At 43.6% G+C, this 26,159-nt stretch overlaps 1 protein-coding gene across 4 annotated transcripts in view; it reads right to left on the bottom strand.

Moving 5' to 3' along the window:
- The window catches only part of LOC143929600 (tumor necrosis factor receptor superfamily member 6-like), a 73,391-nt gene that overhangs the window by 14,166 nt on the left and 33,066 nt on the right, over positions 1–26,159 (bottom strand). For 3 of the 4 annotated variants that reach the window (XM_077453493.1, XM_077453491.1, XM_077453494.1), the window contains exons 6-8: positions 23,621–23,644; positions 22,158–22,256; positions 11,751–11,815 (exon numbers count right to left, since the gene is read on the bottom strand). In XM_077453493.1, coding sequence (XP_077309619.1) covers positions 11,751–11,815; positions 22,158–22,256; positions 23,621–23,644 — 188 coding nt within the window. The remainder of the gene's footprint in view (positions 1–11,750; positions 11,816–22,157; positions 22,257–23,620; positions 23,645–26,159) is intronic. The other variant, XM_077453492.1, reaches the window with a different exon arrangement.

Below are 26,159 nucleotides of genomic sequence, written 5' to 3'. Positions count from 1 at the left end.
AATTTTCAAGTCTTGCCACAGATTCTCAATTGGATTTAGGTCTGGACTGTGACTGGGCCATTCTAACACATGAATATGCTTTGATCTAAACCATTCCATTGTAGCTCTGGCTGGAAGTTTAGGGTCCTTGTCCTGCTGGAAGGTGACCCTCCGCCCCAGTCTCAAGTCTTTTGCAGACTCTAATGCCCCGTACACGCAGTTGGATTTTCTGACAGAAAAGGTCGGATCGGATTATGTTGTTGGAAAATCCGATCGTGTGTGGCCTCTATCTGACTTTTTCCATCGGAAATCCAGACGGAAAAAGTTTGAGAGCTGGAACTAAGATTTTCCGACAACAAAATCCAATTGGACTTTTTCCGATAGTTTGTAGAGAATTCCGCCGGACAAAGTGCCACGCATGCTCAGATTAAATTACGAGACCAAAGCTATTGGCTACTAGACTCTACGTAGTCCCATTGTATGCAACAAACGCCACCTCGTTCCGAATGATAGGATTTTCCGACAACTTTGTCCGACCGTGTGTATGCAAGACAAGTTTGGCACAAAATCCATCGGAAAAGATTGATTTTGTTGTCGGAATGTCCGACCATGTGTAGGCGGCATAACAGGTTTTCTTCTAAGATTGCCCTGTATTTGGCTCCATCCACCTTCCCATCAACTCTGACCAGCTTCCCTGTCCCTGCTGAAGAAAAGCATCTCCACAACATGATGCTGCCACCACCATGTTTCACAGTGGGGATGGTGTGTTCAGGGTGATGTGCAGTGTTAGCTTTCCACCACACATAGTGTTTTACTTTTAGGGCAAAAAGTCAAATTTTGGTCTCACTTGACCAGAGAACTAGAGCACCTTCTTCCACATGTTTGCTGTGTCCCCCACATGGTTTCTCACAAACTGTAAACAGGACTTCTTATGACTTTCTTTCACCAATGTCTTTCTTCTTGTCACTCTTCCATAAAGGGCAGATTTGTGGAGAGACGACTAATAGTTGTCCTGTGGACAGATTCTCCCACCTGAGCTGTGGATCTCTGCAGCTCCTCCAGAGTTACCATGGGTCTCTTGGCTGCTTCTCTGATGAATGCTCTCCTTGCCCGGCCGGTCAGTTTAGGTGGACGGCCATGTCTTGGCAGGTATGCAGTTGTGCCATACTCTTTTCATTTTCGGTTTATGTATTGAACAGAGCTCTGTGAGATGTTCAAAACTTGAGATGTTTTTTTATAACCTAACCCTGCTTTATACTTCTCCACAACTTTATCCCTAACCTGTCTTGGCCTTCATGATGCTGTTTGTTCACTAAGATTATCTAACAAACCTCTGAGGGCTTCACAGAACAGCTGCATTTATACTGAGATTAAATTACACGCAGGAGGACTCTATTTACTAATTAGGTGATTTCTGGAGGCAATTGGTTCCACTAGATTTTAGTTAGGGGTATCAGAGTAAAGGGGGCTGAATACAAATGTACCCCACACTTTTCACATATTTATTTGTAAACAATTTTGAAAAAAACATTTATCATTTTCCTTCCACTTCACAATTATGAGCCACTTTGTGTTGGGCTATCACATAAAATCCCAATAAAATACATTTACGTTTTTGGTTGTTTTAAATACTTTTTATTTCGTTTTCCACATTTACAAAAGACAGTAAAAAAATATTTCTTATACATACTATTTCAGATCACTTTGTTTAGGATTCATAATATTTCAGTGTTTTCAACATTCATATAAAAACAAAAAGAAAATACATATTGGGTACCCGACCGGATCGATCCTTAATGTATCAGATACACATATATATACATATATATATATACACATATGTATCTATGTATATTTAAAAGAGGATATTCAAAAAAAAAAAAAAAAAAGGGAAAAAAGAGAAAAAGGGGGGAAGGGGAGGGGGGGAGAGGAGGGGGGAATCCAACCCTCCACACCTCAGTGTTCAAAATTATCCTCTTGTGATTTTATCTTACCCTTACTATTGCTCTCTCCCGTGGTTCCTTTTCTCAATTCAATTTGTGATATATATATAAGGTGGGGGTTTCTTTCTCTCAATCCCCACCTTCTTCTACCATTAAAAAAGAAGAAAAAAAAAAAAAAAAAAGGGGGGAAGGTCCCCCCATCCCCTCTCCCCATCCCCTCCCCCCAAAAAAAAAAAAGAAAATAAAAATTTCCCTTCTCTCTCTCTCCCTTTTTTCCCCCCTTCCTCCCCCCTCCCCTTCCTTTTAAGAAAAAAAAAAAACCCCGGAACAAAATAATTAATAAAAAATACAATTAAAGTAAAGGGGAGGAAGAGACACTCCCGTGGGTTATGGAGTATAACCTCCAGCTACACGCCCCTAGACTCCCACTCCATCCCCCATAGTTCCAAGATACGTTGAGGACTTTCTGAATTCCATCCAGTTCCTCCAAGTATCCTGGAATCTCATTCCTACTCCCCTTTGAAGGCATATTAATTCTTCCATAATCCTCATTCTGTCTATTTCCCTAAACCAGTCTCCTATCCCTGGTATTTCCTTTACTTTCCAATATCTCGGGATCACTGCTTTCGCTGCATTCAGCAGAAATGGAGTTAATGCTATTCTATATTTTTCCCTAGGGTCCTCAGTCGCATGAAACAAACATTTCCAGGGGTCCAGTTCTATTTCCGTCCCGTCAATCTCTTTAATTAGGCCCACCACTTTTTCCCAATATAACTGAATTGCACTACATTGCCACCATATATGGGCATGAGTTCCCTCCTTCCCGCATTCTCTCCAACATAGGGGTGATAAAACTTGATTCATTTTATGCATTTTAGATGGGACATAATACCACCTAACCAATAATTTATAGTTCATTTCTTGTATCTTTGTATCCATTGAAGTGGAATGGGTGTAATCTATCACTTTCCCTTTCAGTTTTTCTGTAATTGATTGATTCAGTTCACCTTCCCATCTCCCCAAGGAGGGCATCGCCTCATCCTCCATCGAAGTTATTAGGGTCCTGTATATTTTAGAGATCCCCTGTCTACCTATACCTCCTCGGTCAATCAGTTTCTCCCAGGGATTTAAACTGTTGCCTGAGCGGAGAGGTTTAGGGAGGGACTCTACAAAGTGTTGGAGTTGTCTATACCTCCATCCATCCCATGGTGTTCTGCCATATTTCTCTCGTAGCTCCACTAGTGAGCATAAGCTATTTGCTTTTATCACATCCCTTAATCTCAATCTATCACTATGTGTCCACTTCAAGAACATTTTATTTTCCTTCCCCGGGGGGAAGTAGTTATTTCCTGACAGGGGCATTAAGGGGCTATTATTTTGTCCTACTGTACCTTTAAGTACCCCATCCCATGTTCTTAATGTTTCCATTGTAATCGGGGATATTTCTCTAGGGAGACCCCTAAACTTCATTGGAATCCAGATGGTCTGGCTCAGCGCAACTTTACTCATATTATCTTCCAGTAGTACCCATTTTTTATATGGGGCGTTATAAACCCAGTCTAGAATTCTCCTCATTACCGCTGCCGAATGGTATTTTTGAAAATCTGGAAGGGATATCCCTCCCTTATCCTTAGGTCTATTCATTATCTTATAGGGAACGCGACTTCCTCTTTTATTCCATATGAATTTCTGGATCAGGGATTTAATAATTTTAAAGTAGGCCCCTGGGACCTTTATCGGGAGACTCTGGAAAATATATAATGCCTTAGGTAGGGTCATCATTTTAATTACATTTATCCTGCCGAACCATGACAGTCTATGTGCGGGGTATCCTTTAAGGTCTTGTTTAATTCTATTTAGGAGAGGGAGATAGTTGTCTTCATATAAATCTGTAACTGATATTGATAGATATACTCCCAAATACTTCAGGCCCCTCTCTTTCCACACAAAGGGGAATAGAGCTCTCAGTTCCCTTCTCTCCTTTGGGGAGGTATAGACATTTAGTATCTCAGTTTTCTCCCTATTAATCTTAAAATTCGAAACTCTCCCATAGGCCTCCAACTCCTGCAAGATCCTAGGGATGGACTGTTTAGGATTCGTTATATATAGCATAATATCATCTGCGAATGCAGATATCTTATGCTCATTCCCTGAAACCTTTATTCCCTCGATTTCATGATTCGCTCTTATAGATGCCAAAAGAGGTTCCAGAGAGAATACAAAAAGTAAGGGGGACAGTGGGCATCCTTGACGTGTACCGTTATAAAGCCCAAAAGTATTTGAAAGAGTCCCATTCACCTGAATCTGAGCTGTGGGGTTAGAGTATAAAGCTTCTATCCATCTTAACATTCTTGGGCCTAAACCAAATTTATATAATGTCTGCAGCATATATTCCCATTCTAGCCTATCAAAGGCTTTTTCCGCATCTACCGATAGGAAAAGGGATGACTGCTTCCTCTTCCTAACTTCCTGCATTAGGAAGGTTGTCCTCAATATATTATCCCTCGCCTCCCTCCCAGGTACAAAACCTGCTTGATCTCCTTCTATGCAATCTGGCATGTGCTGTTTCAGTCTCTCAGCTAGGATCCTTGCATAGATTTTTACGTCCTCATTAATCAGAGAGATAGGTCTGAAGCTGGAGCATAATGTTGGGTCTTTCCCTTCCTTTGCTAGTATAGTTATAAAGGCCCCCAAGGCTTCCTTACGTATCTCCCTCCCTTCCCTAATTGAATTCATATACTGATGGAAATAGGGTGTCAGAGGTCCCATAAACTTTTTATAATATATTGATGTATACCCATCGGGCCCTGGACTCTTCCCATTCTTACTATCCTTTATTGCTCTCTCTATTTCCTCCATAGAGATATCTCTATCGAGTATGCCAGCCTCCTCCTCTGCTATCCTCGGTAGATCTACCTTCTGGAGATATTGTTCAATTTTTTCCTTTCTATTTTGTTTGTCCTTGAGGTCCTGGCTATCGTTTACCTTATATAATAGCTGATAGTATTCTGAGAAGATGTTGCTAATATCTCTTGTTGAGTATTTCATTACTCCCTTCTTATCTTTAATTTTTGCAATATAATTAAAATTTCTTCTAGGTTTAATTACCCCTGCCAAGATTCTCCCCGGTTTATTACCGAATTCATATTGCTTTTTAGCTGACTTTAAAAAGGCCTGTCTGGTTTCCTGCTCCAGTAGATCTCTCAGTGCTTCCCGTTTTCCCATAAGTTCGGCCATTATTTTATGATCATTTATCCCTTTATGTAACTGTTCCAACTCCTGGATTTCCTGTAGGATCATTAACTTTCGTGCTGACCTTATTTTCCTTCTCTTGGCTGCTTCTGCTATCAATCTCCCTCTCATATACACCTTATGGGTCTCCCACAAAACAGTTGATGTAATATTCTCTACATTATTTTCCTTAAAAAATAGATTCATCTCCCTTTCCAAAGCTTCAAATATTTTATGATCATGTAAAAGGGATTCATCTAACCTCCATACTCTTTGCCTGACCGGTATGTCCTCCAGATCCATAACAGCCATAACGGGGGCGTGATCTGAGAGGGTTATTGATTTCACTTCTACTTCCCTTAGTCCCTCCAGGAGCTGATGATCTAAGAAGATATAGTCAATTCTTGAGTAAGAGTGATGCACCTGAGAATAGTAAGTAAAATCCTTTCCCCCAGGATGCGCAATTCTCCACACCTCCACTAGTTGCTGCCGATGTAATTTTTGTTTAATTATCTTAAGGTATTTACCTTCTGAGCGTAGGGATGGGGGTTGGGCATCCAGGGTAGGATCAAATACAAAGTTAAGATCCCCTGCCATAATCACCCCTCCTTCCTTAAAACATTCTAATTTATTCAGTACTTTCCCAAAGAAGGGACAGGGGTGGTAGTTAGGGCAGTAAATATTAACCAACGTATACATTTTATTAAAAATAGAACCTTTGATAAATAGATACCTCCCTCTCAGAGTCTGATTCCATAGCCTTTAAAATAAAAGGGGTATTTCTGTCAAACCCTATAGCAATTCCTCTTGCCCTTTTACTAGAGGAGTATCCATGAAACCAAGTTGGATAGTTTTTAGACTTCAGACCACTATTATGAGACCATTTAAAGTGAGTTTCCTGTAGGAAAACAATATTTGATGACCATTTTTTCAATTCTTGCAAAATCTGATATCTCTTATTGGGACTATTTAGCCCTCTAACATTATATTTAACAATCTCCAAAGGGGCCATCTACGTTTTTGGTTGTAACATGGAAAAATGTGGAAAATTTCAAGGGGTATAAAATCTTTTTCAATTCACTGTATGTACTGTATATACCATACCTGGGGGATCCCTCTAGAACATTGGTCTCCAAACTGCGGCCCGCCATTATCGGGCCCTTGGAGCGCTTTTCTTCCCACTGATGCAAGACACTATTCCTCCCCCAACAATGGGGTATAATTCTTTAATTCTTCTTACTGACATCAACAATGGGGCACTATTTTTCCCATTGACACCAACGATAGAGCACTATTCCTCGGACTGGTACCAATGATGGGACACTTTTCTTTTCACTTACTGTATACCAATGATGGGGCAACAATGATGGGACGCTTTTCCTGTTCCTGACACCAAGGATGGGTCATTATTCCATCCACTAATAGCAATGATGGGGAACATTTCTTTGCACTGATACCAATGATGGGGCACTATTCCTTCTCCTGATACCAGTGATGGGGCACTATTCCTCCCACGGACACCAAACATGTATTGCTTACTCCCACTGATGCCCGGACAATTTCTACTCCCAAAGACCTCAGTCCGGCCCCCTTAACCACTTGCCGACCAGTGCACGATGATGTACGTCGACAGAATGGCACGGGCAGGCAAATGGGCGTACCTGTACGTCCCTTTAAATTTGCCGCCCTGCCATCGGGAGTGCGCCGCCGGCGGCGCGCTCCCGCGCTGGTCGGGACCCCGTGCTGGTCGGGACCCCGCGCTGGTCGGGACCCCCGTGAGTCCAGTCGCGGGACCCGCGGACTCGATCGCCGCGGGCATTCCCGCGATCGTCTCACGGAGCGGCCGAATGGAGGAAATGCTGTGTAAACAACATTTCTCCATTCTGCCTAGCAACTAGTGACGCTGATCTCTGCTCCATGTGATTGGAGCAGAGATCAGTGTTCACTAAATGAAAGCCCAACCCCCCCACAGTTAGTAACACACCCCTAGGAACACTTAACCCCTACACTGCCACCCACTGGTTAACCCTTTCACTGCCAGTGTCATTTACACAGGAATCACTGCATTTATATAGCAGTGATTATTGTATAAATGACAATGGTCCCAAAAATGTGTCAAAAATGTCCGATGGGTCCCCCACAATGTCGCAGTCACAATAAAAATCGCTGATCGCCGCCATTACTAGTAAAAAAAAAAAAAAAAAAAATTATTAATAAAAATGCTATAAAACTATCCCTATTTTGTAAACGCTATAACTTTTGCGCAAACCAATCAATAATCGCTTATTGCGATTTTTTTACCAAAAATATGTAGAAGAATACATATCGGCCTAAACTGAGGGAAAAAAATGTTTTTTTATATATTTTTGGGGGATATTTATTATAACAAAAAGTAAAAAATTATGCGTTTTTTTCAAAATTGTCACTCTATTTTTGTTTATAGCGCAAAAAATAAAAACTGCAGGGGTGATCAAATATCACCAAAAGAAAGCTCTATTTCTGGGAAAAAAGGACGTCAATTTTGTTTGGGAGCCACGTCGCACGACCGCGCAATTGTCAGTTAAAGCGACGCAGTGCCGAATCGCAAAAAGTGGTCTGGTCTTTGACCAGCAAATTGGTCCGGTCTGCAAGTGGTTAAAGTCTGAAGGACAGTAAATCGGCCCTTTGCTAAGAAAGTTTGAAAGTTTGAATACAATGTAAAATTAACAAAGGACACCAACATAGTTGTATCTTTGATCTTAAAAACTACAGGATAATGGTGTTGTGGTAACTTGCACAAATAAAAAATAAAATAAAAATAATAATAATATTATTCTTGATATCACTAGACAAAAAAAAGTCTTTGGAAATGTGTTTGCAATAACTCCATCAGTATCACCAGCAAAGCAGCTTCACTATTATCCCATTAACTCTTGCCGACCGCTGTCGGCAAATATATACGTCTGCAGAATGGCGCGGCTGGGCAAAGTACGTACGTTACTTTGAATTTCCCGCCGGGCCTGTCGCGAGCTCCGTGACCGTGCCCGCAGGATCCGCGGACCCGATTGCTGCTGGGATACTCGCGATCGCGTCACGGAGCTCAAGAACGGGGAGATGCCGATGTAAACAGCATCTCCCCATTTTGCTTAATGATAGCACACTGATCGTCTGCTCCCTGTCATCGGGAACAGCGATCAGTGTGGTGTCATACACAGCCCCGCCCCTAGACAGTTAGAAACACTCCCCTAGGACACACTTAACCCCTCTCCGCCCCCTAGTGGTTATCCCCTTCACTGCCAGTGACATTTTTACAGTAATCAATTCAATTTTATAGCACCGATCGCTGTATAAATGACAATGGTCCCAAAAATGTGTCAAAATTGTCCGATGTGTCCGCCACAATGTCGCAGTCACGATAAAAAACGCTGAGCACCGCCATTACTAGTAAAAAAAAAAAAAAAATATATATATATATATATATATATATATATATATATATATATATAAAAATTACATAAAACTATCCTCTATTTTGTAAACTATTGCTATAACTTTTGCGCAAACCAAACAATAAACGCTTCTTGCGATTTATTTTTTTACCAAAAATAGTTCGAAGAATACGTAAATAGAATAATAAAAATCGCTGATCGCCGCCATTACTAGTAAAAAAAAAATAATAAAAAATTATTAATAAAAATGCCATAAAACTATCCCTATTTTGTAAACGATATAACTTTTGCGCAAACCAATCAATAAACGCTTCTTGCGATTTTTTTTTTACCAAAAATATGTAGAAGAATATGTATCGGCCTAAACTGAGTAAAAAAAAAATTTTTTCATATATTTTTGGGGGATATTTATTATAGCAAAAAGTAAAAAATAATGCGTTTTTTTAAAAATTGTCGCTCTTTTTTTGTTTATAGCGCAAAAACTAAAAACCGCAGAGGTGATCAAATACCACCAAAAGAAAACTCTATTTGTGGGGAAAAAAGGACGTCAAATTTGTTTGGGAACCACGTCACAGGATCGTGCAATTGTCAGTTAAAACGATGCAGTGGCAAATCGCAAAAAAAGTGCTCTGGTCAGGAAGGGGGTAAATCCTTCCAGGGCTGAAGTGGTTAAAGAAGAAGAGAATGTGCACCGCAATTGAAGACTTCATAATTTGCCAAGTCACTAATGTTAATTCTCCATTACAAACACTAGTTTACAGACTGACCGCTTCCGGCTCGTCCTTGCTTCCGAGCATGCGCGTTTGTACTTTGGACGGACTTGTGTACACACGCTCGGAAAATCCAACAACAGACATTTGTCCGCCAAAAATGTTAAAACCTGCCATCCAACATTTGTCTGCAGAAAATCCAACAACAATTGTCCGATGGAGCGTACACACGGTCGGATTTACCGCCAACAGCCTGTCATCACACATTTCCCTGTCGGAAAGTCGAGGCTTAAGTCTTGTTAACTTGCTGCACATTTTTTCACTGGCAAGTTGTACACGTTGCAAAGAAAGTTGATCTGGAATCATGCAATGCAACAAACTTATGAAGTCTGGCAAGTCTAGCAATAGCGTAGCAAGTCCAAACTTGCAGCTCAATTTCTTGCTATCTGGGTTTTGGTGACCTGGGGGTCCCCAAAGAATTCCCTTAATTTGCAGGGATTTCATCCCATTTCCTGTTTGGCTATGGGACAGGAAGTGAAGGGAAATCTCCCCATCTCTGACAGTTGTTATAACTCTCCCTTACTCTATCCAAAACAAAAACAAAAAGTTTTGCCCATAGTTCTACTTCAAGTGCAGCTTTCATTACAGGCATACCCCACTTTTAAAGTACACAATGGGACCAGAGCATGTATGTAAAACGAAAATGTACCTAAAGAGAAGCAATACCTTTTTTTCACTTCTCAATGCATGTAAATACACTAGATCTATGGGAAATCTTGGTCAGCTTGACATGGCACTGTTCCCAGTTTTTAACATTTAATATTGGCGTCTATGGAAAATCTTGGTCAAATTGGCATGACACTGCTCCCGAACCATAAGTGACAGGGACACCAAACTTGGGGAGCATGTTAAGGGGACCCAGGATTACGGTAAGATAAGATTACATAGGCAAGCTTGGCCAACCCCAAAATTGGATATGTTGTAGTCCTGCTTTCCCTCTCGGTGCTCCTAAAGTTTGGTGCCCCTGTCCCTTAGGCCCCATTCACAACTGAGCGTTTTGTAGCTTGAAGCCTGAAGCTACAAAACGCTGGAGGGGAAAAAATACATTATTCTCAATGGAGATGGTTCACATCTCCACTCCAAGTCGCCTGAAGCCGAACGTCTGAAGCTCAAACAAGTTCTGGACCCTTTTTTAACGCTCGAATTGGGCATTTTTCTTCTTTTTACATTGGTGACCTTTTGCTCTGCACAAAATCGTGGAAAAACCCATAAAAAACGCCACAAATCGCAGTAAAAAACGCTGCAAAATTGCTGTAAAATTGTGCGATTTTCTGCCTGAAAACGCTACGTTTAGGAGTGAATGGGGCCTTATAGTTCGGGAGCAGTGCCATATCAAGCTGACCAAGATTTCCAATAGACGGAAATGTTGAAAACCAGGAACAGTGTCATATCAAGAAGACCAGGATTTCCCATAGACGTCAATGTATCCATACTCGCGAGTGTACGTAAAGTGAGGGTACGTACAGCGGGGTATGCCTGTATTCTGCAGTGTGTACATATATTTTACCATCCTGAACCTCTTTTACATTATTGCTTCCAACTCTACGCTTGTTTAGAAAAATCGCAGATTGCAGTTACTATTTGTCTTGGTCTCTGGTTGGTGGTGCCATTCCACAACCAGCTCATTCATAAAGAAATCCATTCATAAATATTTTTTTTTCTTTTGTAGAAAATACATTTTTTTTTTTTTTTTTTTTTTATAACACTCAACAAAGCTAATAAATAGGTGAACCCCAGCCTTGCTTCCAGTCTTGCACAATGCAATTGATTAGCAGATTAGACTTCAGCTTCGAAGTGGTCAACAAAGCCTAAGGTTGACGCAATGAACAAATGCCTAAACAAAACCAAAATCTTGTGGGTAAAGTTGGCCTTTAAAGTGGTTGTATACTCGAATTTTTAACTTTTACCTACAGGAAAGCCTATAATAAGGCTTACCTGTAGGTAAAAAAAATATCTCCTAAACCTGTACGGTTTAGGAGATATTCCCCTCGGTATGCGCCGCTGACTGCAGCGGCGCATGCGCACAAGGGGATTCTCGGCCTGAAAATCTGGCAGTGGCCGGCCGGAATGAAATCTCCCGCGCGCATGCGCGGGAGTGACGATATCGCGGCTCCGGCCACTCACAGCGCCAGAGCCGCGATACCCGGAAGAAACGCAGAGGGAGCATCTCAGCTCCCTCGGCGTGGATCGGGCCAGATGTTGGGGCCTCGTTCTAAGGTGCATACTAGCTCATTATGCCTTTTGCTTTGCAGGTTTAAAAAAAATAAATAAAAATTTGCGGGTTTACTACCGCTTTAATAATTTGGTTGGATTTGCCCTAAAATTCTAAACATTGTTGCTGAATACTTATGTGCTTATTGGTTGTGTTCTACATTTGCCACTATAAAAAGGCTTATTACCTGTATATTGGAGACATTATCTGGGAAATGATTGATGCCTGCAGTTTGTTCTTCAACCGGGTGATCTATAGGTTAAAAAAAAAAAGTTGCAACTTAAAGAGACCCTGTCACCAGAGTATTAATTCCATCAACAATCCTCCTATAAGATTATATGTGCACTCAACATATTATATACAGTATATGTTATCTATCTGTAAATTCCTCCCTTGTGTACAACCGAGGCCAAAAGTTTTGAGACAAACATTCATTTTCCACAAAGTCTGCTGCTTCAGTGTTTTAGATCTTTTTGTCAGATGTTCCAATGATATACTGAAGTATAATTACAAGTATTTCATAAGTGTCAAAGGCTTTTATTGACAATTACATGAAGTTTATGAAAAGAGTCAATATTTGCAGTGTTAACCGTTCTTTTTCAAGACCTCTGCGATTCGCAATGGCTTGCTGTCAGTCAACTTCTGGGCCACATCCTGACTTGAATAATCAATGCTTGGAGTTTGTCAGAATTTGTGGGTTGTTTTTTTTTTCTTTTCAACCGCCTCTTGAGGATTGACCACAAGTTTTCTTTATTTTTTTTAATCAAAAGTAAAGTTTATTGAGCATAAAAAATATAGTAACAAATGGATGAAAAAAGTGCAACAGGCACTATATACAGAACAATTTTGGTGACATACTTTGCGTCTCGACGAGGAACAATAAAGAATTTTGGCTTGTTACAATCAGTTGAATAGTATAGCTGTGTAAACCCAGTAGGGAGAGGTGGGAGAGTAGCAGGAAAAGTCAATGGGGTGATCAAGGGGGAATGTCCCTAGTCATCATCATTGCAGGCAGGGCCGTTTTTAAGGTAGGGCAAAAAGGGGCAGCTGCCCTGGGCCCTGTCATTGTTGTGGGGCCCAAAGCAGCTGCCTCATACTTGCCAACTATCCTGGTTTAAATTCCCTCTTCCCTTGAGGTTTTAGTTCTGTGCTGTGTCCCAATATCTCAGTGTGAAGTGCTGCTACTAATGCTGCCCAGCTCTGCCCTATTGTTGTGTACAGATGACTCGCCTGCAGACCCTGTGTTTACATGCAAATTACCAGCATTCATATGTAAATAGTGGTGGCATTCATATGTAAATAGTGGCGGCCGGTGGCATTGATATGTATATCATGCCCTCCCAAGGTCATATCCACAGTAATTTCTAGCAACCGATCAACAAGCAGAAATCATGTGATGTAACCTCTATCAACTAACCAGTGAGCTGTAATGTGTGCTGTAACCTCTAGCAACCAGTCAGTGAGCGGTAATGATACACAGTAACCTCTGGCAACCAATTGCAATAGATGCCTGATAATATGCTGGTCATACACTTCAAATTTTCGGCAGTTACTGATTTAGGCTGGGTTCACACTGCAGCGATGCGGGAACGCCGCAAATCCGCGGCGGGTTCCCGCATCGCATGCCTCCCGGCGGCAGTTCACACTGCCCTATGCCAGGGGTTGACAAATTTGCTTGGAATCTAGGAGCCAGCTAAAAAAGTTAGGAGCCAAGTCCGTGACGGCGATCTGGACCTGTCCCTGGCCTGACATGGAGACGAGTGAGGGGAAGATAGCGCCCCCAGCCCCTCACCTGTCTCCAAGTCATTGCCCATAGCTATTAGAGGGACATTTTATTTGTTTTATTTTTTTCAAATGACGATTTTTTTTTAAATTGCATTTTAGTGTAAATATGAGATGTGAGGTCTCTCTGACCCCAGATCTCATATATAAGAGGACCTGTCATGCTTTTTTCTATTACAAAGGATTTTTACATTCCTTGTAATAGGAATAAAAGTGACACACATTTTTTTTTTAAAAGAACAGTGAAAAAAAATAAAAATAAAAGTTTAAATAATAAAAAAAAAAAAATTTTTTAAATGCGCCCTGTCCTGCAAAGCTTGCGTGCAGAAGCGAATGCATATATGAAAACGTTGTTCAAACCACACATGTGAGGTATCGCTGCGATCGGTAGAGTAAGAGCAAGAATTCTAGCCCTAGACCTTCTCTGTAACTCAAAACGTGCAACCTGTAGAATTTTTTAAACGTCGCCTATGGAGATTTTAAAGGGTAAAAGTTTGTCGCCATTCCATGAGCGGGCGCAATTTTGAAGCATGACATGTTGGGTATCAATTTACTCGGCGTAACATTATCTTTCACAATATAAAAAAAAATTGGGCTAACTTTACTGTTGTCTTATTTTTTTTTATTAAATAAATTATTTTTTCCCCCAAAAAAGTGCGCTTGTAAGTACGCTGTGCAAATATGGTGTGACAGACATTATTGCAACGACCACCATTTTACTCTCTAGGGTGTTAGAATAAAAAAGAAAAAAAAAGTGTGTATATATATATATATATATATATATATATATATATATATATACATACATATATATGTATATGTATATGTATGTATATATGTATGTAATGTTTAGGTGTTCTAAGTAAATGGAAGGAGATCTATTAGCATTAATGGTTGTAATTCCAACGGCCACCACAAGAGGGCGCCAGATTCCAGAAGGAATAGGATCACAGAAGGGAATAGCTAGCATCACAGAAGGCCTCAAAGCCGGGGGCTCAATTACCGGCCGCCGGCGGCGCGGCCCGACGCAATCACGCTGGGGGGGTCCACGGAGACAGGATACCCCCAGCTGTGCTGCCCCAGGCGCCAGTCGCTAATTCTAGTCGCCAATGCGACCTGGCGCCCAGGTTTTGTCGAGCCCTGCCCTATGCGAACTGCTGGGAGTGTCAGTGAAACGTTAATGACACCCCCAGATCAGTTCGCATATTGCAGTGCGATCTGCAAACTCGGACAGGAATCGGATCGCATGGTGTGAACACCCATGCGATCCGATTCTGCTGCGGACCAAAAAAAGGGTCCTGTGCGAGTTTGGAGCGGGTGCGATGCGAATTCAGCCATACTATCTGTATGGCTGAACTCGCATCGCACAGAGATCGGATGTGATTTGCACTACAGTGCAGTGCGAATCACATCCGGTTCTCGTAGCCGCAGCAGTGCGAACCCAGCCTTATTGACCAAAATTAGCTTAGTAGGTGGCCCAGTCGGCCACTTCCTGTCCGAGTAAAAATGTAAAGGTGCCGGGTGAAAAATTGTAGGCCAAACAGCACCTGCATCCAACCACTGTTCGGGTATTCTTAATTTCAATAGTTTTTTATTTATAGTAACAGGTAATAAACAATAACAATAACATCAGCCATTAGGTGTAAGCAAAATTCGAATTTCAGAATGACAGCTTTACAACATATAATAAGCAACATAGAGAGTACATGAGGGAATGTAGCAAGTCTGGATGCATGTGACTGGCGGAGTTAACCACGAAGTCTATGAAAATGATAGCCAGAGATAATATGGACCTGGCCCTAGCAAGCCTACTCGAGTGGGTCACCTTATAAGGAAAAAAGAGAGCCGGCCATGCACAAACAGTTGGAGAACGAGCGAGGAGGCGAGAACGAGGCCCCTCCTCCGCCCCTGGAGGGATCTTGCTGCGGAGGAGAAGACCCCGACTCCCCCCACTCCCCACGCGCCACCCGCCGCCTAAAAAATAGGAGGCCAGGAAACCAATGCCATCCTAAATGTATCTCATAAACCCGAGAAAGAATACTGGAGGAAGACTGGTTGCAAACTTAAAAAGGGTCCTCCAGCACTTATGAACCATAAAATATTCGTCCACCTTCAGGTAAATGGGGGGACGTGACGTATTTACCAGAAAGGCTAAAAAGATACAAAACAAACTGAAATGGGCAAGCTCTGCCCTACCCAGGTACCTCGGTTCTCAGAGGAAGAGGATCTCAAAAATCAGAGAGTGAAAGAAGCGAAGATAGGAGAAAGGTAGAAAGGAAAAAGAAAAGGAAAGGAAGATAAGGGACAGGGTAGGGGACTACAGGGGAAGCAGCAAGAGGAAATATCCAGGGCCTCCGGAATGGGAGATTAGGCCGGGGGAATCCCCGGGGCCAGGGAGATATGGCAATATTTCGCCCAGGGTTCCCAGATGCATTCGAAGGTTCGGGTTTTGTCTAAGGTGATGCTGACCATCTTTTCCTGAGCCATAATCCAGGATATTTTGTGCCTCACCGCTGCCAAGGGAACACTGGGTTTCTTCCAGTGGGCTGCGATAGTAATCTTGGTCCCCAATAGGATAAAGAAAATCAAAGCTTGGGTGTATTTGTTTATCTTGTCGATTTTTAGGTTGAGAATCGCTATCTCCGGGGTCTGCGGGACCTGGACTGATGTTACCTTACGGATCAGCTGGAACACCCTGTTCCACAGACCCCGGATTTTCGGGCACGACCACCATATATGCAGCATGGAGCCCCGATGATCACATTTCCTAAAGCACAGCGGTGAGGCATTGGGATAGTACCTGGCGAGGGTGACAGGGACTCTATACCATCTGGTCAAGACCTTAAGGTTCGCCTCTATCAGGGAAACATTGCAGATCCGTTTAAAGGAACGTTGAAAGTTCGCAAACCACACACTCTGATCCCAGGAAATATCCAAATCCGCCTCCCAGGCCAAAGCATAGGAGTGCTTGGAGGGCGCAGTAGCCAATGAGGCATAAATGATTGAAATCCCTCCCCTCTGGTCCGTAGCCTCAAAACACCAAGCTTCATAAGGGGTAGCTCGGGGGGGAATAGTCTTCTTGGGCCAAAGTGAGTGGAGAAAGTGTAACAGTTGTGAGAGTCTAAAGCGTTCAGACGGTGGCATTTGGAGTTTACTGGTACAATATGCTGCTGTAACGGGGCCCGCCTGGGTAAAGAAGTCGCCAATTCTCAAAAGGCCTTTGTTGAGCCACCAACTGAAAGCTAGAATATTCATTCCCGGGGGGAAGGTGGGGTTGTGGAAAATGTGTGTGAGAGGGCGGAGGGCAGAGACAAGAGCCGGCTGTTTATGTAGTTGGTCACATAGGGCAATAGAGTGTGAAAGTGTGGGGGATAGAATAGGGGGTCGGAGTTTGGGCGAGGACCAAATGATGTAATCGATAGTATGGCGGGGGATAGCCTGTCGTTCAATTCCAACCCAATCAGGTTTCGGGCCTTTAGAGTAAACTGTTGCTAATTGTGCGAGTTGCGCCGATTGATAGTACCACCAGAGGTTCGGTAAGGCCAGACCTCCTTGGGATCTCGATCTGTATAAAATGTGTTTCGAGCAGCGTCTGCCTTTAGGATACCATACGAATTGGAGAATTCTGGTTTGCAGCGGTTGTAATTGGGCTTTTCTTAATGGAATAGGGAGAGATCTGAACAGGTAAAGGAGGCGTGGAAGAAGGGTCATCTTGATTGCATTAATACGACCCAACCAGGACATGTGTAGCTTTTCCCAGCTCAATAGGTCTGATGTGATCCTCCTGAAAGCTGCCGGGTAATTGTGGGCGTATAGGGAGTCTATTGAGGGGGATATGTTCACCCCGAGATATGGGAGGGAAGACTGGCACCAAGTGAATGGAAAGTGGTTCTGTAAGCTTTCGAGACGTTCTGCGGGGACCGTAACGTTAAGTGCTAGAGACTTTGCTGGATTAACGCATAGACCCGAGACCTTACCGAAAGCGTCCAGTACAGAGAATACGTTAGGAGTGGAGATCAGAGGGGAGGTAATATATAATAATAAATCGTCTGCGAATAGCGCACATTTGTGTTCTTGGCCTCCACATCTGACTCCAGAAATATCAGGGTGATTCCTAATGGTAATGGCTAAGGTTTCGATCGCTATAACAAATAGGAGAGGAGATAGGGGGCAACCTTGTCTAGTACCTCTCTCTATTACGAGGGGGTCCGAAAAGCATCCCTGAAGCTTGACTTGGGCAGACGGGGACGAATATAGAGCTCGCAGTGATTGTAGAAAATGTGGACCAAATCCCCATCTCTGCAGTACACTGAATAAGTAGGACCAAGATATGGTATCAAAGGCTTTTTGTAGGTCTACTGAAAGAAGGAATCCCTCTTGGCTGGGACCCCCATCCCAGCGCGAGTTAAGTAGCGATATAATATCCACTGTTCTCCTAACTTGGTCCGGTCCCTGTCTCCCCGGGACAAAGCCCACCTGGTCTTTGTGGATATATTGGGCAATAAAGGAAGACAGCCTGTTAGAAAGAATTTTCGTAAAGATCTTGATGTCGTTATTGATTAGAGAAATAGGACGAAAATTTGATACTAGTGTGGAGTCCTTGCCCGGTTTTGGAATAACGGAAATGAAAGCCAGGTTCAGGGCCTTGTCCAGGGGAGACCCAGACCCGAGCGAATTGTAGAATTTGGCCATGAAAGGTGCTAGAGTAGTCACGAATTTTTTGTAGTATCCTACTGAAAAGCCATCTGGGCCAGGGGCCGAGTTCTGTTTTAGGTGTGAAATGACTCCCAGGACTTCCGCTTCAGAAACTGGATCTTCTAGGAGATCCGAATGTTCCAAAGAGAGCCTCGGAAGAGGGACAGAGTCCAAAAATTCATCTAACTGGGAAGAGGTGTCAGGATTATTCTCCTTATATAGGGAACTATAAAATTTGTGAAACGCTTCCATGATACTGCGAGGGTTGTTGGATAGATCACCCGAGAGGACACGAATTTTGGGGAAAGCGTGGAGACGCGGTCTCGGGGTTAACTTTAATGCCAGTTTGGGTCCTATTCTGTCTGTTTGGGAGTAGAAGCGGGAACCCGACCATCTCAGTTGTTTCTCCGCCACAGTGGTAAGGGCTAAGTTTAATGCAGTTCTAGCCGTTTCGCAGGCAAGTAGCGACGCCCTGGTAGGGTTGCGTTTATGCGCCTTACTGTAGGAATGAAATTCCCTGGTGAGTCTGTCTATGTCGTTCTGCCGCCCCTTCTTAAGCTGTGTAGAAAGTTGGATGATCTTACCCCTGATCACTGCCTTGTGGGCCGCCCATAATGATTCTGGGGAAATCGAACCCGTGTTATTCAGTGCAAAATACTCTTGGATATCTCTTTGAATGGAAACACAATTAGCCATGTCACTTAAAAGGGCCTCGTTTAGCCGCCAAGTAAACCGACGTCCCGAGTCAAAAGTTCTTAACAAATGAACTATGACCATAGAGTGGTCCGAAATGGGAGAGTGCTTTAGAAGCGGTTGGAATGTCACGTGATTGAAGGAAGAGGTGGTCGATTCTCGTGTAAAGTTGGTGTGGGGCTGAATAGTGGGTGTAGTCTTTTGTTCTAGGGTTTAGTTCCCTCCAGATGTCCACCAATCCCAGAGAATACAATGAGGAGGCAATTTTAGTGCTCTGTCTCGGGGGTCTCCGCGAGTTGGGGACTCCCCGAGATGATTTATCAAGAGAATGGTCAAAGGGAAGGTTAGTATCCCCTCCCATAACTACCCTCCCTTCCAGCATAGGGCCAAGAATGGACAACATGGAGGAAAAGAAACCCGCCTGGTTCTTATTTGGAGCATAATATGAAATAAAGGAATACACAGAGCCCTCAATAGTGCCCTTTACCAAGATGTACCTTCCCTCTTTATCACTGAATGTGGAAGTGTGAGAAAAACCTACGTTTTTGCCAAAACAGATAGCAACACCCTTTGTTTTATTACTGGCCTTAGAAAGGAAAAATTGGGGAAAATGCCCGGATAGAAAAGAAGGGTTGTAAGATGTAGGGAAGTGAGTTTCCTGTAATAGCAAGACATCTAAGCGTTGGGAATGGTAAAGGTTAAAAGCTTTCCGGCGTTTGACCGGCGAGTTTAGGCCCTGTACATTGTGTGTAACAATCTTCAGATTGTTGTTTGGTTTGGGATCAGAGGCCACGGACCAGAGTTGGAAAGAACTGCTTTGTGTGGACGGATCTTACCCTGAATCCCCGAGGGGAGAGGCTGAGGATGGGCGACCCAACCATTTGATTCCGGAAACAAACTGACGGGGGAGGATCCTGGAGTCTGGAAGACCTGTAGGGGGGGTGAAAGGCGGGGACAGAGAAAGCAAGAAGAAAAGAAATCGAGGCACCTGAGAAGAGAATAGAAAACATTATAGCCACCAAATGCAATTTATAACATAACATAGTACAGAAACAAAGCACATTGTAAAGAAGCAACCTAAGCAAGACCGAAGTCTTCCGACTGGGTGGGGAGGTTGCGCCCCATCCCATGTCACTTACACAGATCATCATCAGATAATAATAAAAAAATCGGGGTGGGTAAAGAAAAGAAAAAGGGGAGAAAAAACCAAAATAGAGGAAGAGAAACCCCAAAAATAGGGGTCCTCTCAAAGTAGGTCTCAAAGAGGGGAAAAAGGCCACTCTAAGAGAGATGGGAGACGCGGAGCAGCCGCTCCGACCCGTCCGCCAATCAAGTGAAAAACCCCTGAGCTATACGCGAGATTGACAGGTTTGGAGAGGTAAATAAACCTAACTATTCAAAACTATAAAGAAAAGCAAAATACAAGTAGCAAAGAAAAAAGGACAAACCCCAGGTATCAAGTATCCCAACAGAATTATACTCCGAGGAGAGCCACTATTCATTAATTAATAGCACTGGAAAGGATTGTCTTTGGGGCTGTCATAGCGCTCTCAGCCCTAAAAGGGCTCCGGAATCCCTCTCCGCGCCCCCAGAAAAAAAGGGGGGGGCGGAGAGGGATCCCAAGGAACAAGCCCCACAGCAGCCGGGAACTTAAATAACAAACAAAAAGCTGCATTGCCTGTAAGGTAAAGAGTAAATCAGACATGAGGTCTCAGACCGGGTATGTGATGACACCCAGTATGCGGCACTACCCAGCAAATAGGAAAAATCGAAAAAAAAAGGGCTGGTAGGCCGGAAAAAATTGAAAAGGACCTGAGGATGTAATGTTCTCAGGGAGGGTGTCCGTCCTTCGAGCGTTTTGCCTGTTGCTTCTGCCAGAGAGGTTTGGGAGGGCTCGTTGGTGGAGGTCTCTTCGTGGAAAGAGAGAGTTTCGGATCCAGCGGGAGGACCGGGGAGGTAGAGATGAGGCCCAGGCGCAGCAAGACGCGTTCGCCGTCAACAAAGGAAGCGAAACTGTAAGACTTATTCTGGTATGAGAAAGAGAGTCGAAATGGAAAGGCCCATCTGTATGGAATGGATTTCTGGGACAGGACCTGCAGGAGAGGCTTCAAGGATCTCCTCCTCTGAATGGTGTAGGGTGAGAGGTCAGCGAACACTTGTACTGGATGTCCTTGAAAAGAAAGTGTGTCGGATTCCCTGGCCTTGCGCATTACATCTTCTTTGACTTTGAAAAAATGTGGTTTGACAACAATGTCTCTAGGCAGACCATCTTGTCGGGGGGGTTGCAGTGCCCTGTGTGCACGATCAAGTTCCAGTCTGTGCTCCTGGATATCAGGGAGGAGGCTCTTAAAAGACTTAATCACTGAGTCTGTGTCTTTAAATGATTCAGGAATTCCTCTGAGCCTGAAATTATATCTGCGATTCCTGTTTTCCAGGTCATCAATTTTAGAGTACGCTGTCTCAAGTTGGTCATGCAGGTCCTGTATCCTGTCGGTATTTTGTTGGGCCATGGCGATCGTTTGGTCAGTTTTTTGCTCTATCGCTTCTATTCTGGCGCCCAAGTGCTGCAGGTCAGCCTGTATTATAGATGTTATTTGTGAAGCGTTTTGGGCTAGGCCTCTGGAGAGCATGGAAGAGAATGTTTCCATTAGAGATGTAAAGTCTGAGGGGACCCCTGGCTTAAGATGGGCCCCGGAAGGATCTGGGGAAGCAGAGATATCCTCCATTGGAGTGAGTGGGGAGCCATTGAGAGTCCTGCCCAATAAAGATTCCGTTGAGGAGGGAGACAATGTGGGCAGATGCAGGGTACTCACAGTCTGTCGATGGTACACCTCTCGTTGTGGAGTTGCGGAGGGCGGATCGGCGATGGATTCGTCCGGATCCTGCTGCAGGCCTCGCGCTGCTCGGGCGGTCGCCATCTTAGGGTAGGCCGCAGGCTGTGGGACGGAGGCCAGTTGGTTCGTCAGGCAGCGTCTGGCTGTATTCCCGTTCATGCGGGTAGATCGAACAGAGCCTCGGGATGCCGCGGGGGTGATCGGCGGTGTCAATCTCCGGCTTATGATAGCTGTGGCGGAGTCGGCGGGTCGGAGCGGAGCGGAGCTCTCAGGACATGCGACCGTCCATGGAGCCGCCGCGCATGCGCCCCCCCTGTTCGGGTATTCTAACAGCTGCCGATGGTGACTACTGTCAGAATACAATAGCCTCAATGGGAGATTCGTCCATCCGTATAGCGTGGATGGAGGAATCTGTTCAATTTTTTATTTTATTTTTTAGCTTGCATGAAGTGTGTATGGGCTGCCTTGTATATGAGCAGCGTGAGTGAACCTATTGCTTTGTCTTGCATGGACACCCCACAGGCTGACGCTAACAAAAAAATGATACAAATGTATTGATCTATATGTAGAGATAGGTAACGATATCTTACCTTTACCTTCTCTTTTCTTCCTGCAACGACGATATCCATAAATGGAGAAACCAATGAGAAAAATAACGACTAACGCGGCAGCCAGACCAATGATCAGTTCTTTAAAAAAAAAAAAATTGCATGTTTCAGTAAGCTAGATATATATAATTATTGATATGTTTGGGAATGTGTTCTATGCTGGTTATACAGACACAGCCTGGGATTTATCAGCAGAAGATGTAATACAGTGTCTTGAAAAAGTATTCATACCCCTTGAAACTTTCCACATTTTCTCATGTTACAACCAAAAACATAAATGTATTTTATTGGGATTTTATGTGAGAGACCAACACAAAGTGGCACATAGTGAAGTGGAAGCAAAATGATAAATGGTTTTCAATTTTGTTTTATAAATATGTGAAAAGTGTGGGGGGTACATTTGTATGGCGCCCCCCGGGGTCAATACTTTGTAGAACCGCCTTTCACTGCAATTACAGCTGCAAGTCTTTTTGGGGATGTCTCTACCAGCTTTGCACATCTAGAGAGGGACATTTCTGCCCATTCTTCTTTGTAAAATAGCTCAAGATCTGTCAGATTGGATGGAGAGCGTCTGTGAACAGCAATTTTCAAGTCTTGCCACAGATTCTCAATTGGATTTAGGTCTGGACTGTGACTGGGCCATTCTAATGCCCTGTACACACGGTCGGATTTTCCGTCGGAAAATGTGCGATCAGATCGTGTTGTCGGAAAATCCGATCATGTGTGGGCTCCATCTGACTTTTTCCATCAGATTTTCCGACGCACAAAGTTTGAGAGCAGGATCTAAAATTTTACGACAACAAAATCCGATCGCATAAATTCCGATCGCGTGTAGGCAATTCTGACGGACAAAGTGCCACGCATGCTCAGAATAAACTAAGAGACGAAAGCTATTGGCTACTGGCCCGTTTTTGGCCCCGAAGTACGTGTTTGACGTCACCTCGGTTTTCCGACAACTTTGTGCGACCGTGCGTAAGCAACAGAAGTTTCGGCCAAAATCCGTTGAAAAAAATCCAACGGATTTTGTCGTCGGAATGTCTGACTGTGTGTACAGGGCATAACACATGAATATGCTTTGATCTAAACCATTTCATTGCTCTGGCTGTATGTTTAGGTTCACCACCATGTTTCACGGTGGGGATGGTGTGTTCAGGGTGATGTGCAGTGTTAGTTTTCCGCCACACTCAACATTTTGTTTTTAGGCCAAAAAGTTAAATTACGTTCTCATCTGACCAGAGCACCTTCTTCCACATGTTTGCTGTGTCCTCCACATGGCTTCTCACAAACTGCAACCCCAACATTGGTCCAACACTCGCCTACATTTGAACTTGGATGGGGGATAATAGTTCCTGTGTTGGTGGAGCATTTTTTTAACCAGCCATGAAAATTATTGGCACATATCATGAATAATGGTGGGGTAATAGAAATAAGCTTGCCATCCTTACCTATTTGGTGCGAGTTTTGCATAGCTAGATAAAAAAAAATAAAAAATAATATTGTTAGTTCTACAGGAAACATAAAATTGCAATAAACATTTACAGGCAAAAAAAAAAAAAAAGAGAATACAATTGTTGTGTCTTTGAACCTCCAGCTGCTTTCTACATGTGAAGTTTGCTGGAAAAGGTTTTTTTCCAGGGCAGTTTCCTATCCATTCCAAAAACATTTCAAAAAGACATCTAAGTGATATCCACTCACTGACCACTATATTGGGTACACCTTGGTAGTCCCGGGTTGGAACGCCTTTTGCCTTCATTCTTGGTGGCATAGATTCAACAAGGTGTTGGAAACGTTCCTCAGAGATTTTGCTCCATATGATAACATCACGCAGTTGCTGTAGATTTGTCGACTGCACATCCATGATTCGGAATCTCCCTTTCCACCAAATCCCAAAGGTGCTCTATTGGATGAGATCTGGTGAGTGTGGAAGCTATTGGATGAGATCTGGTGAGTGTGGAGGCCATTGGATGAGATCTGGTGAGTGTGGAAGCTATTGGATGAGATCTGGTGAGTGTGGAAGCTATTGGATGAGATGTGGTGAGTGTGGAGGCCATTGGAGGACAGTGACCTCATTGTCCAGTGGTGAGATGATTGGAGCTTTGTGACATGGGGCATTATCCTGCTGGAAGGAGCCATCAGAAGATGGAGACACTGCAGTCATAAAGGGATGGACATGGTCAGCAACAATACTCAGGTAGGACGTGGTGTGTAATCGATGCTCAGTTGGTACTAAGAGGCCCAAAGTGCGCCAAGAAAATCTCCTCCACACCATAACACCACCACCCCCAGCATGAACCGGTGATACAAGGCAGGATGGATCCATGCTTTCATGTTGTTTACACCAAATTCTGACCCGACCATCTGAATGTCGCAGCTGAAATCCAGACTCATCACTCATCACACTAATCTACTTTTGTCCAATTTTGGTGATCCTGTGCCAATTGTAGCCTCAGTTTCCTGTTCTTAGCTGACAGGAGTGGCACCTGGTGTGGTCTTCTGCTGCTGTAGCCCATATGCATCAAGGTTGCATGTGTTGTGCATTCAGAGATGGTGTTTTACATATCTTGAATGTAATGAGTAATTATTTGAGTTACTGTTGCCTTTCTATCATCTGGAACCAGTCTGCCCATTCTCCTTTGACATCAACAAGGCATTTTCCTCCACACGGCTGCCGCTCACTGGATATTTTCTCTTTTTCGGACCATTCTCTGTAAACCCCGAGAGATGGTTGTGTGTGAAAATCCCAGTAGATCCGCAGGTTATTGAATACTCACATAATAAAAAATACTGAATTTATTCACTCTTGATAAGAGGAGATTAAGGGGGGGATATGATCACCATGTATAAATATATAAGGGGTCCATATAGTGAACTTGGTGTTGAGTTATTCACTTTACAGTCAACAAAGAGGACAAGGGGGCACTCTTTACATCTAGAGGAAAAGAGATTTGGTTGGCACAATGGTGTAGTGGTTAGCACTCTTACCTAGCAGTAACGAAGGGTCACTGGTTCAAATCCCAACCACGACACTACCTGCCTGGAGTTTGCATGTTCTCCCCGTGCCTGCATGGGTTTCCTCCCACAATCCAAAGACATGCAGGTAGGTTAATTGGCTTCTGTCCAAAATTTGCCCTAGTATATGAATGGAGACCTTGGATTGTGGGCTCCTTGAGGGTAGGGACCAATGTGAGTGTACAATGTACAGGGATAGGGACAATTGTAGACACTCACTCAGGTTGAACTAGATGGACTGGTGTCTTTATTCAACCTTACTAACTATGAAACTATGAAATCTCCAAATACAGAAAGATTTATTCACAGTAAGAGCTGTGAAAAGATGGAATAGACTCCCGCCAGAGGTGGTTATGGCCAGCTTAGTAGATTGCTTGAAGAAAGGCCTGGATTTTTTCCTAAATGTACATAATATAACTGGATACTGACATTTAGGCCGCGTACACACGCGGGGACTGTTCGCCCAACTTTGTCCGCTGAACAGTGTTTCAGCGGACAGTCCGCTCGTGTGTGGGCTTCAGCGGACAGTTTCGGCGGTCAGTCTGACGAACAAAGTTTTTCGGAATTTCCGTAAGACAGTCCGTCCAAACTTGGTTTCAGCGGACAGTCCGCTCGTGAGTAGGCTAGTTCGACAAACTAAGTTTCGCGCATGCTCAGAAAGGATTTACACGGCGAAGGTTGCATTGCAGTGTATTGGACGTCGAATTTCTCGTCCCGTCGTACGTGCCGTTCACGTCATCGCGCACGCTTTCAGCGGACTGTTCGTTCATCGTGTGTGGTCAAGTCCGTTCATGCAAATTTTGAGCGGACTGTTTGTCGGATTGTTTGACGAACAAAGTTGGGCGAACAGTCCGCCCGTGTGTACGCGGCCTTAGAGGTAAAGTTGATCCAGGGAATATCTGATTGCCTCTCGGGGGATCAGGAAAGAATATTTTCCCCTGCCGTAACAAATTGGATCATGCTCTGCTGGGGTTT

This window comes from Lithobates pipiens, unplaced genomic scaffold, assembly GCF_037356315.1.
Source record: "Lithobates pipiens isolate NorthernLeopardFrog02 unplaced genomic scaffold, aLitPip1_a1.2 Scaffold_24, whole genome shotgun sequence".
Taxonomy (NCBI): domain Eukaryota; kingdom Metazoa; phylum Chordata; class Amphibia; order Anura; family Ranidae; genus Lithobates; species Lithobates pipiens.
The sequence above is the reverse complement of the archived record's forward strand: the minus strand, read 5'-3'. Positions and strand labels throughout refer to the sequence as shown.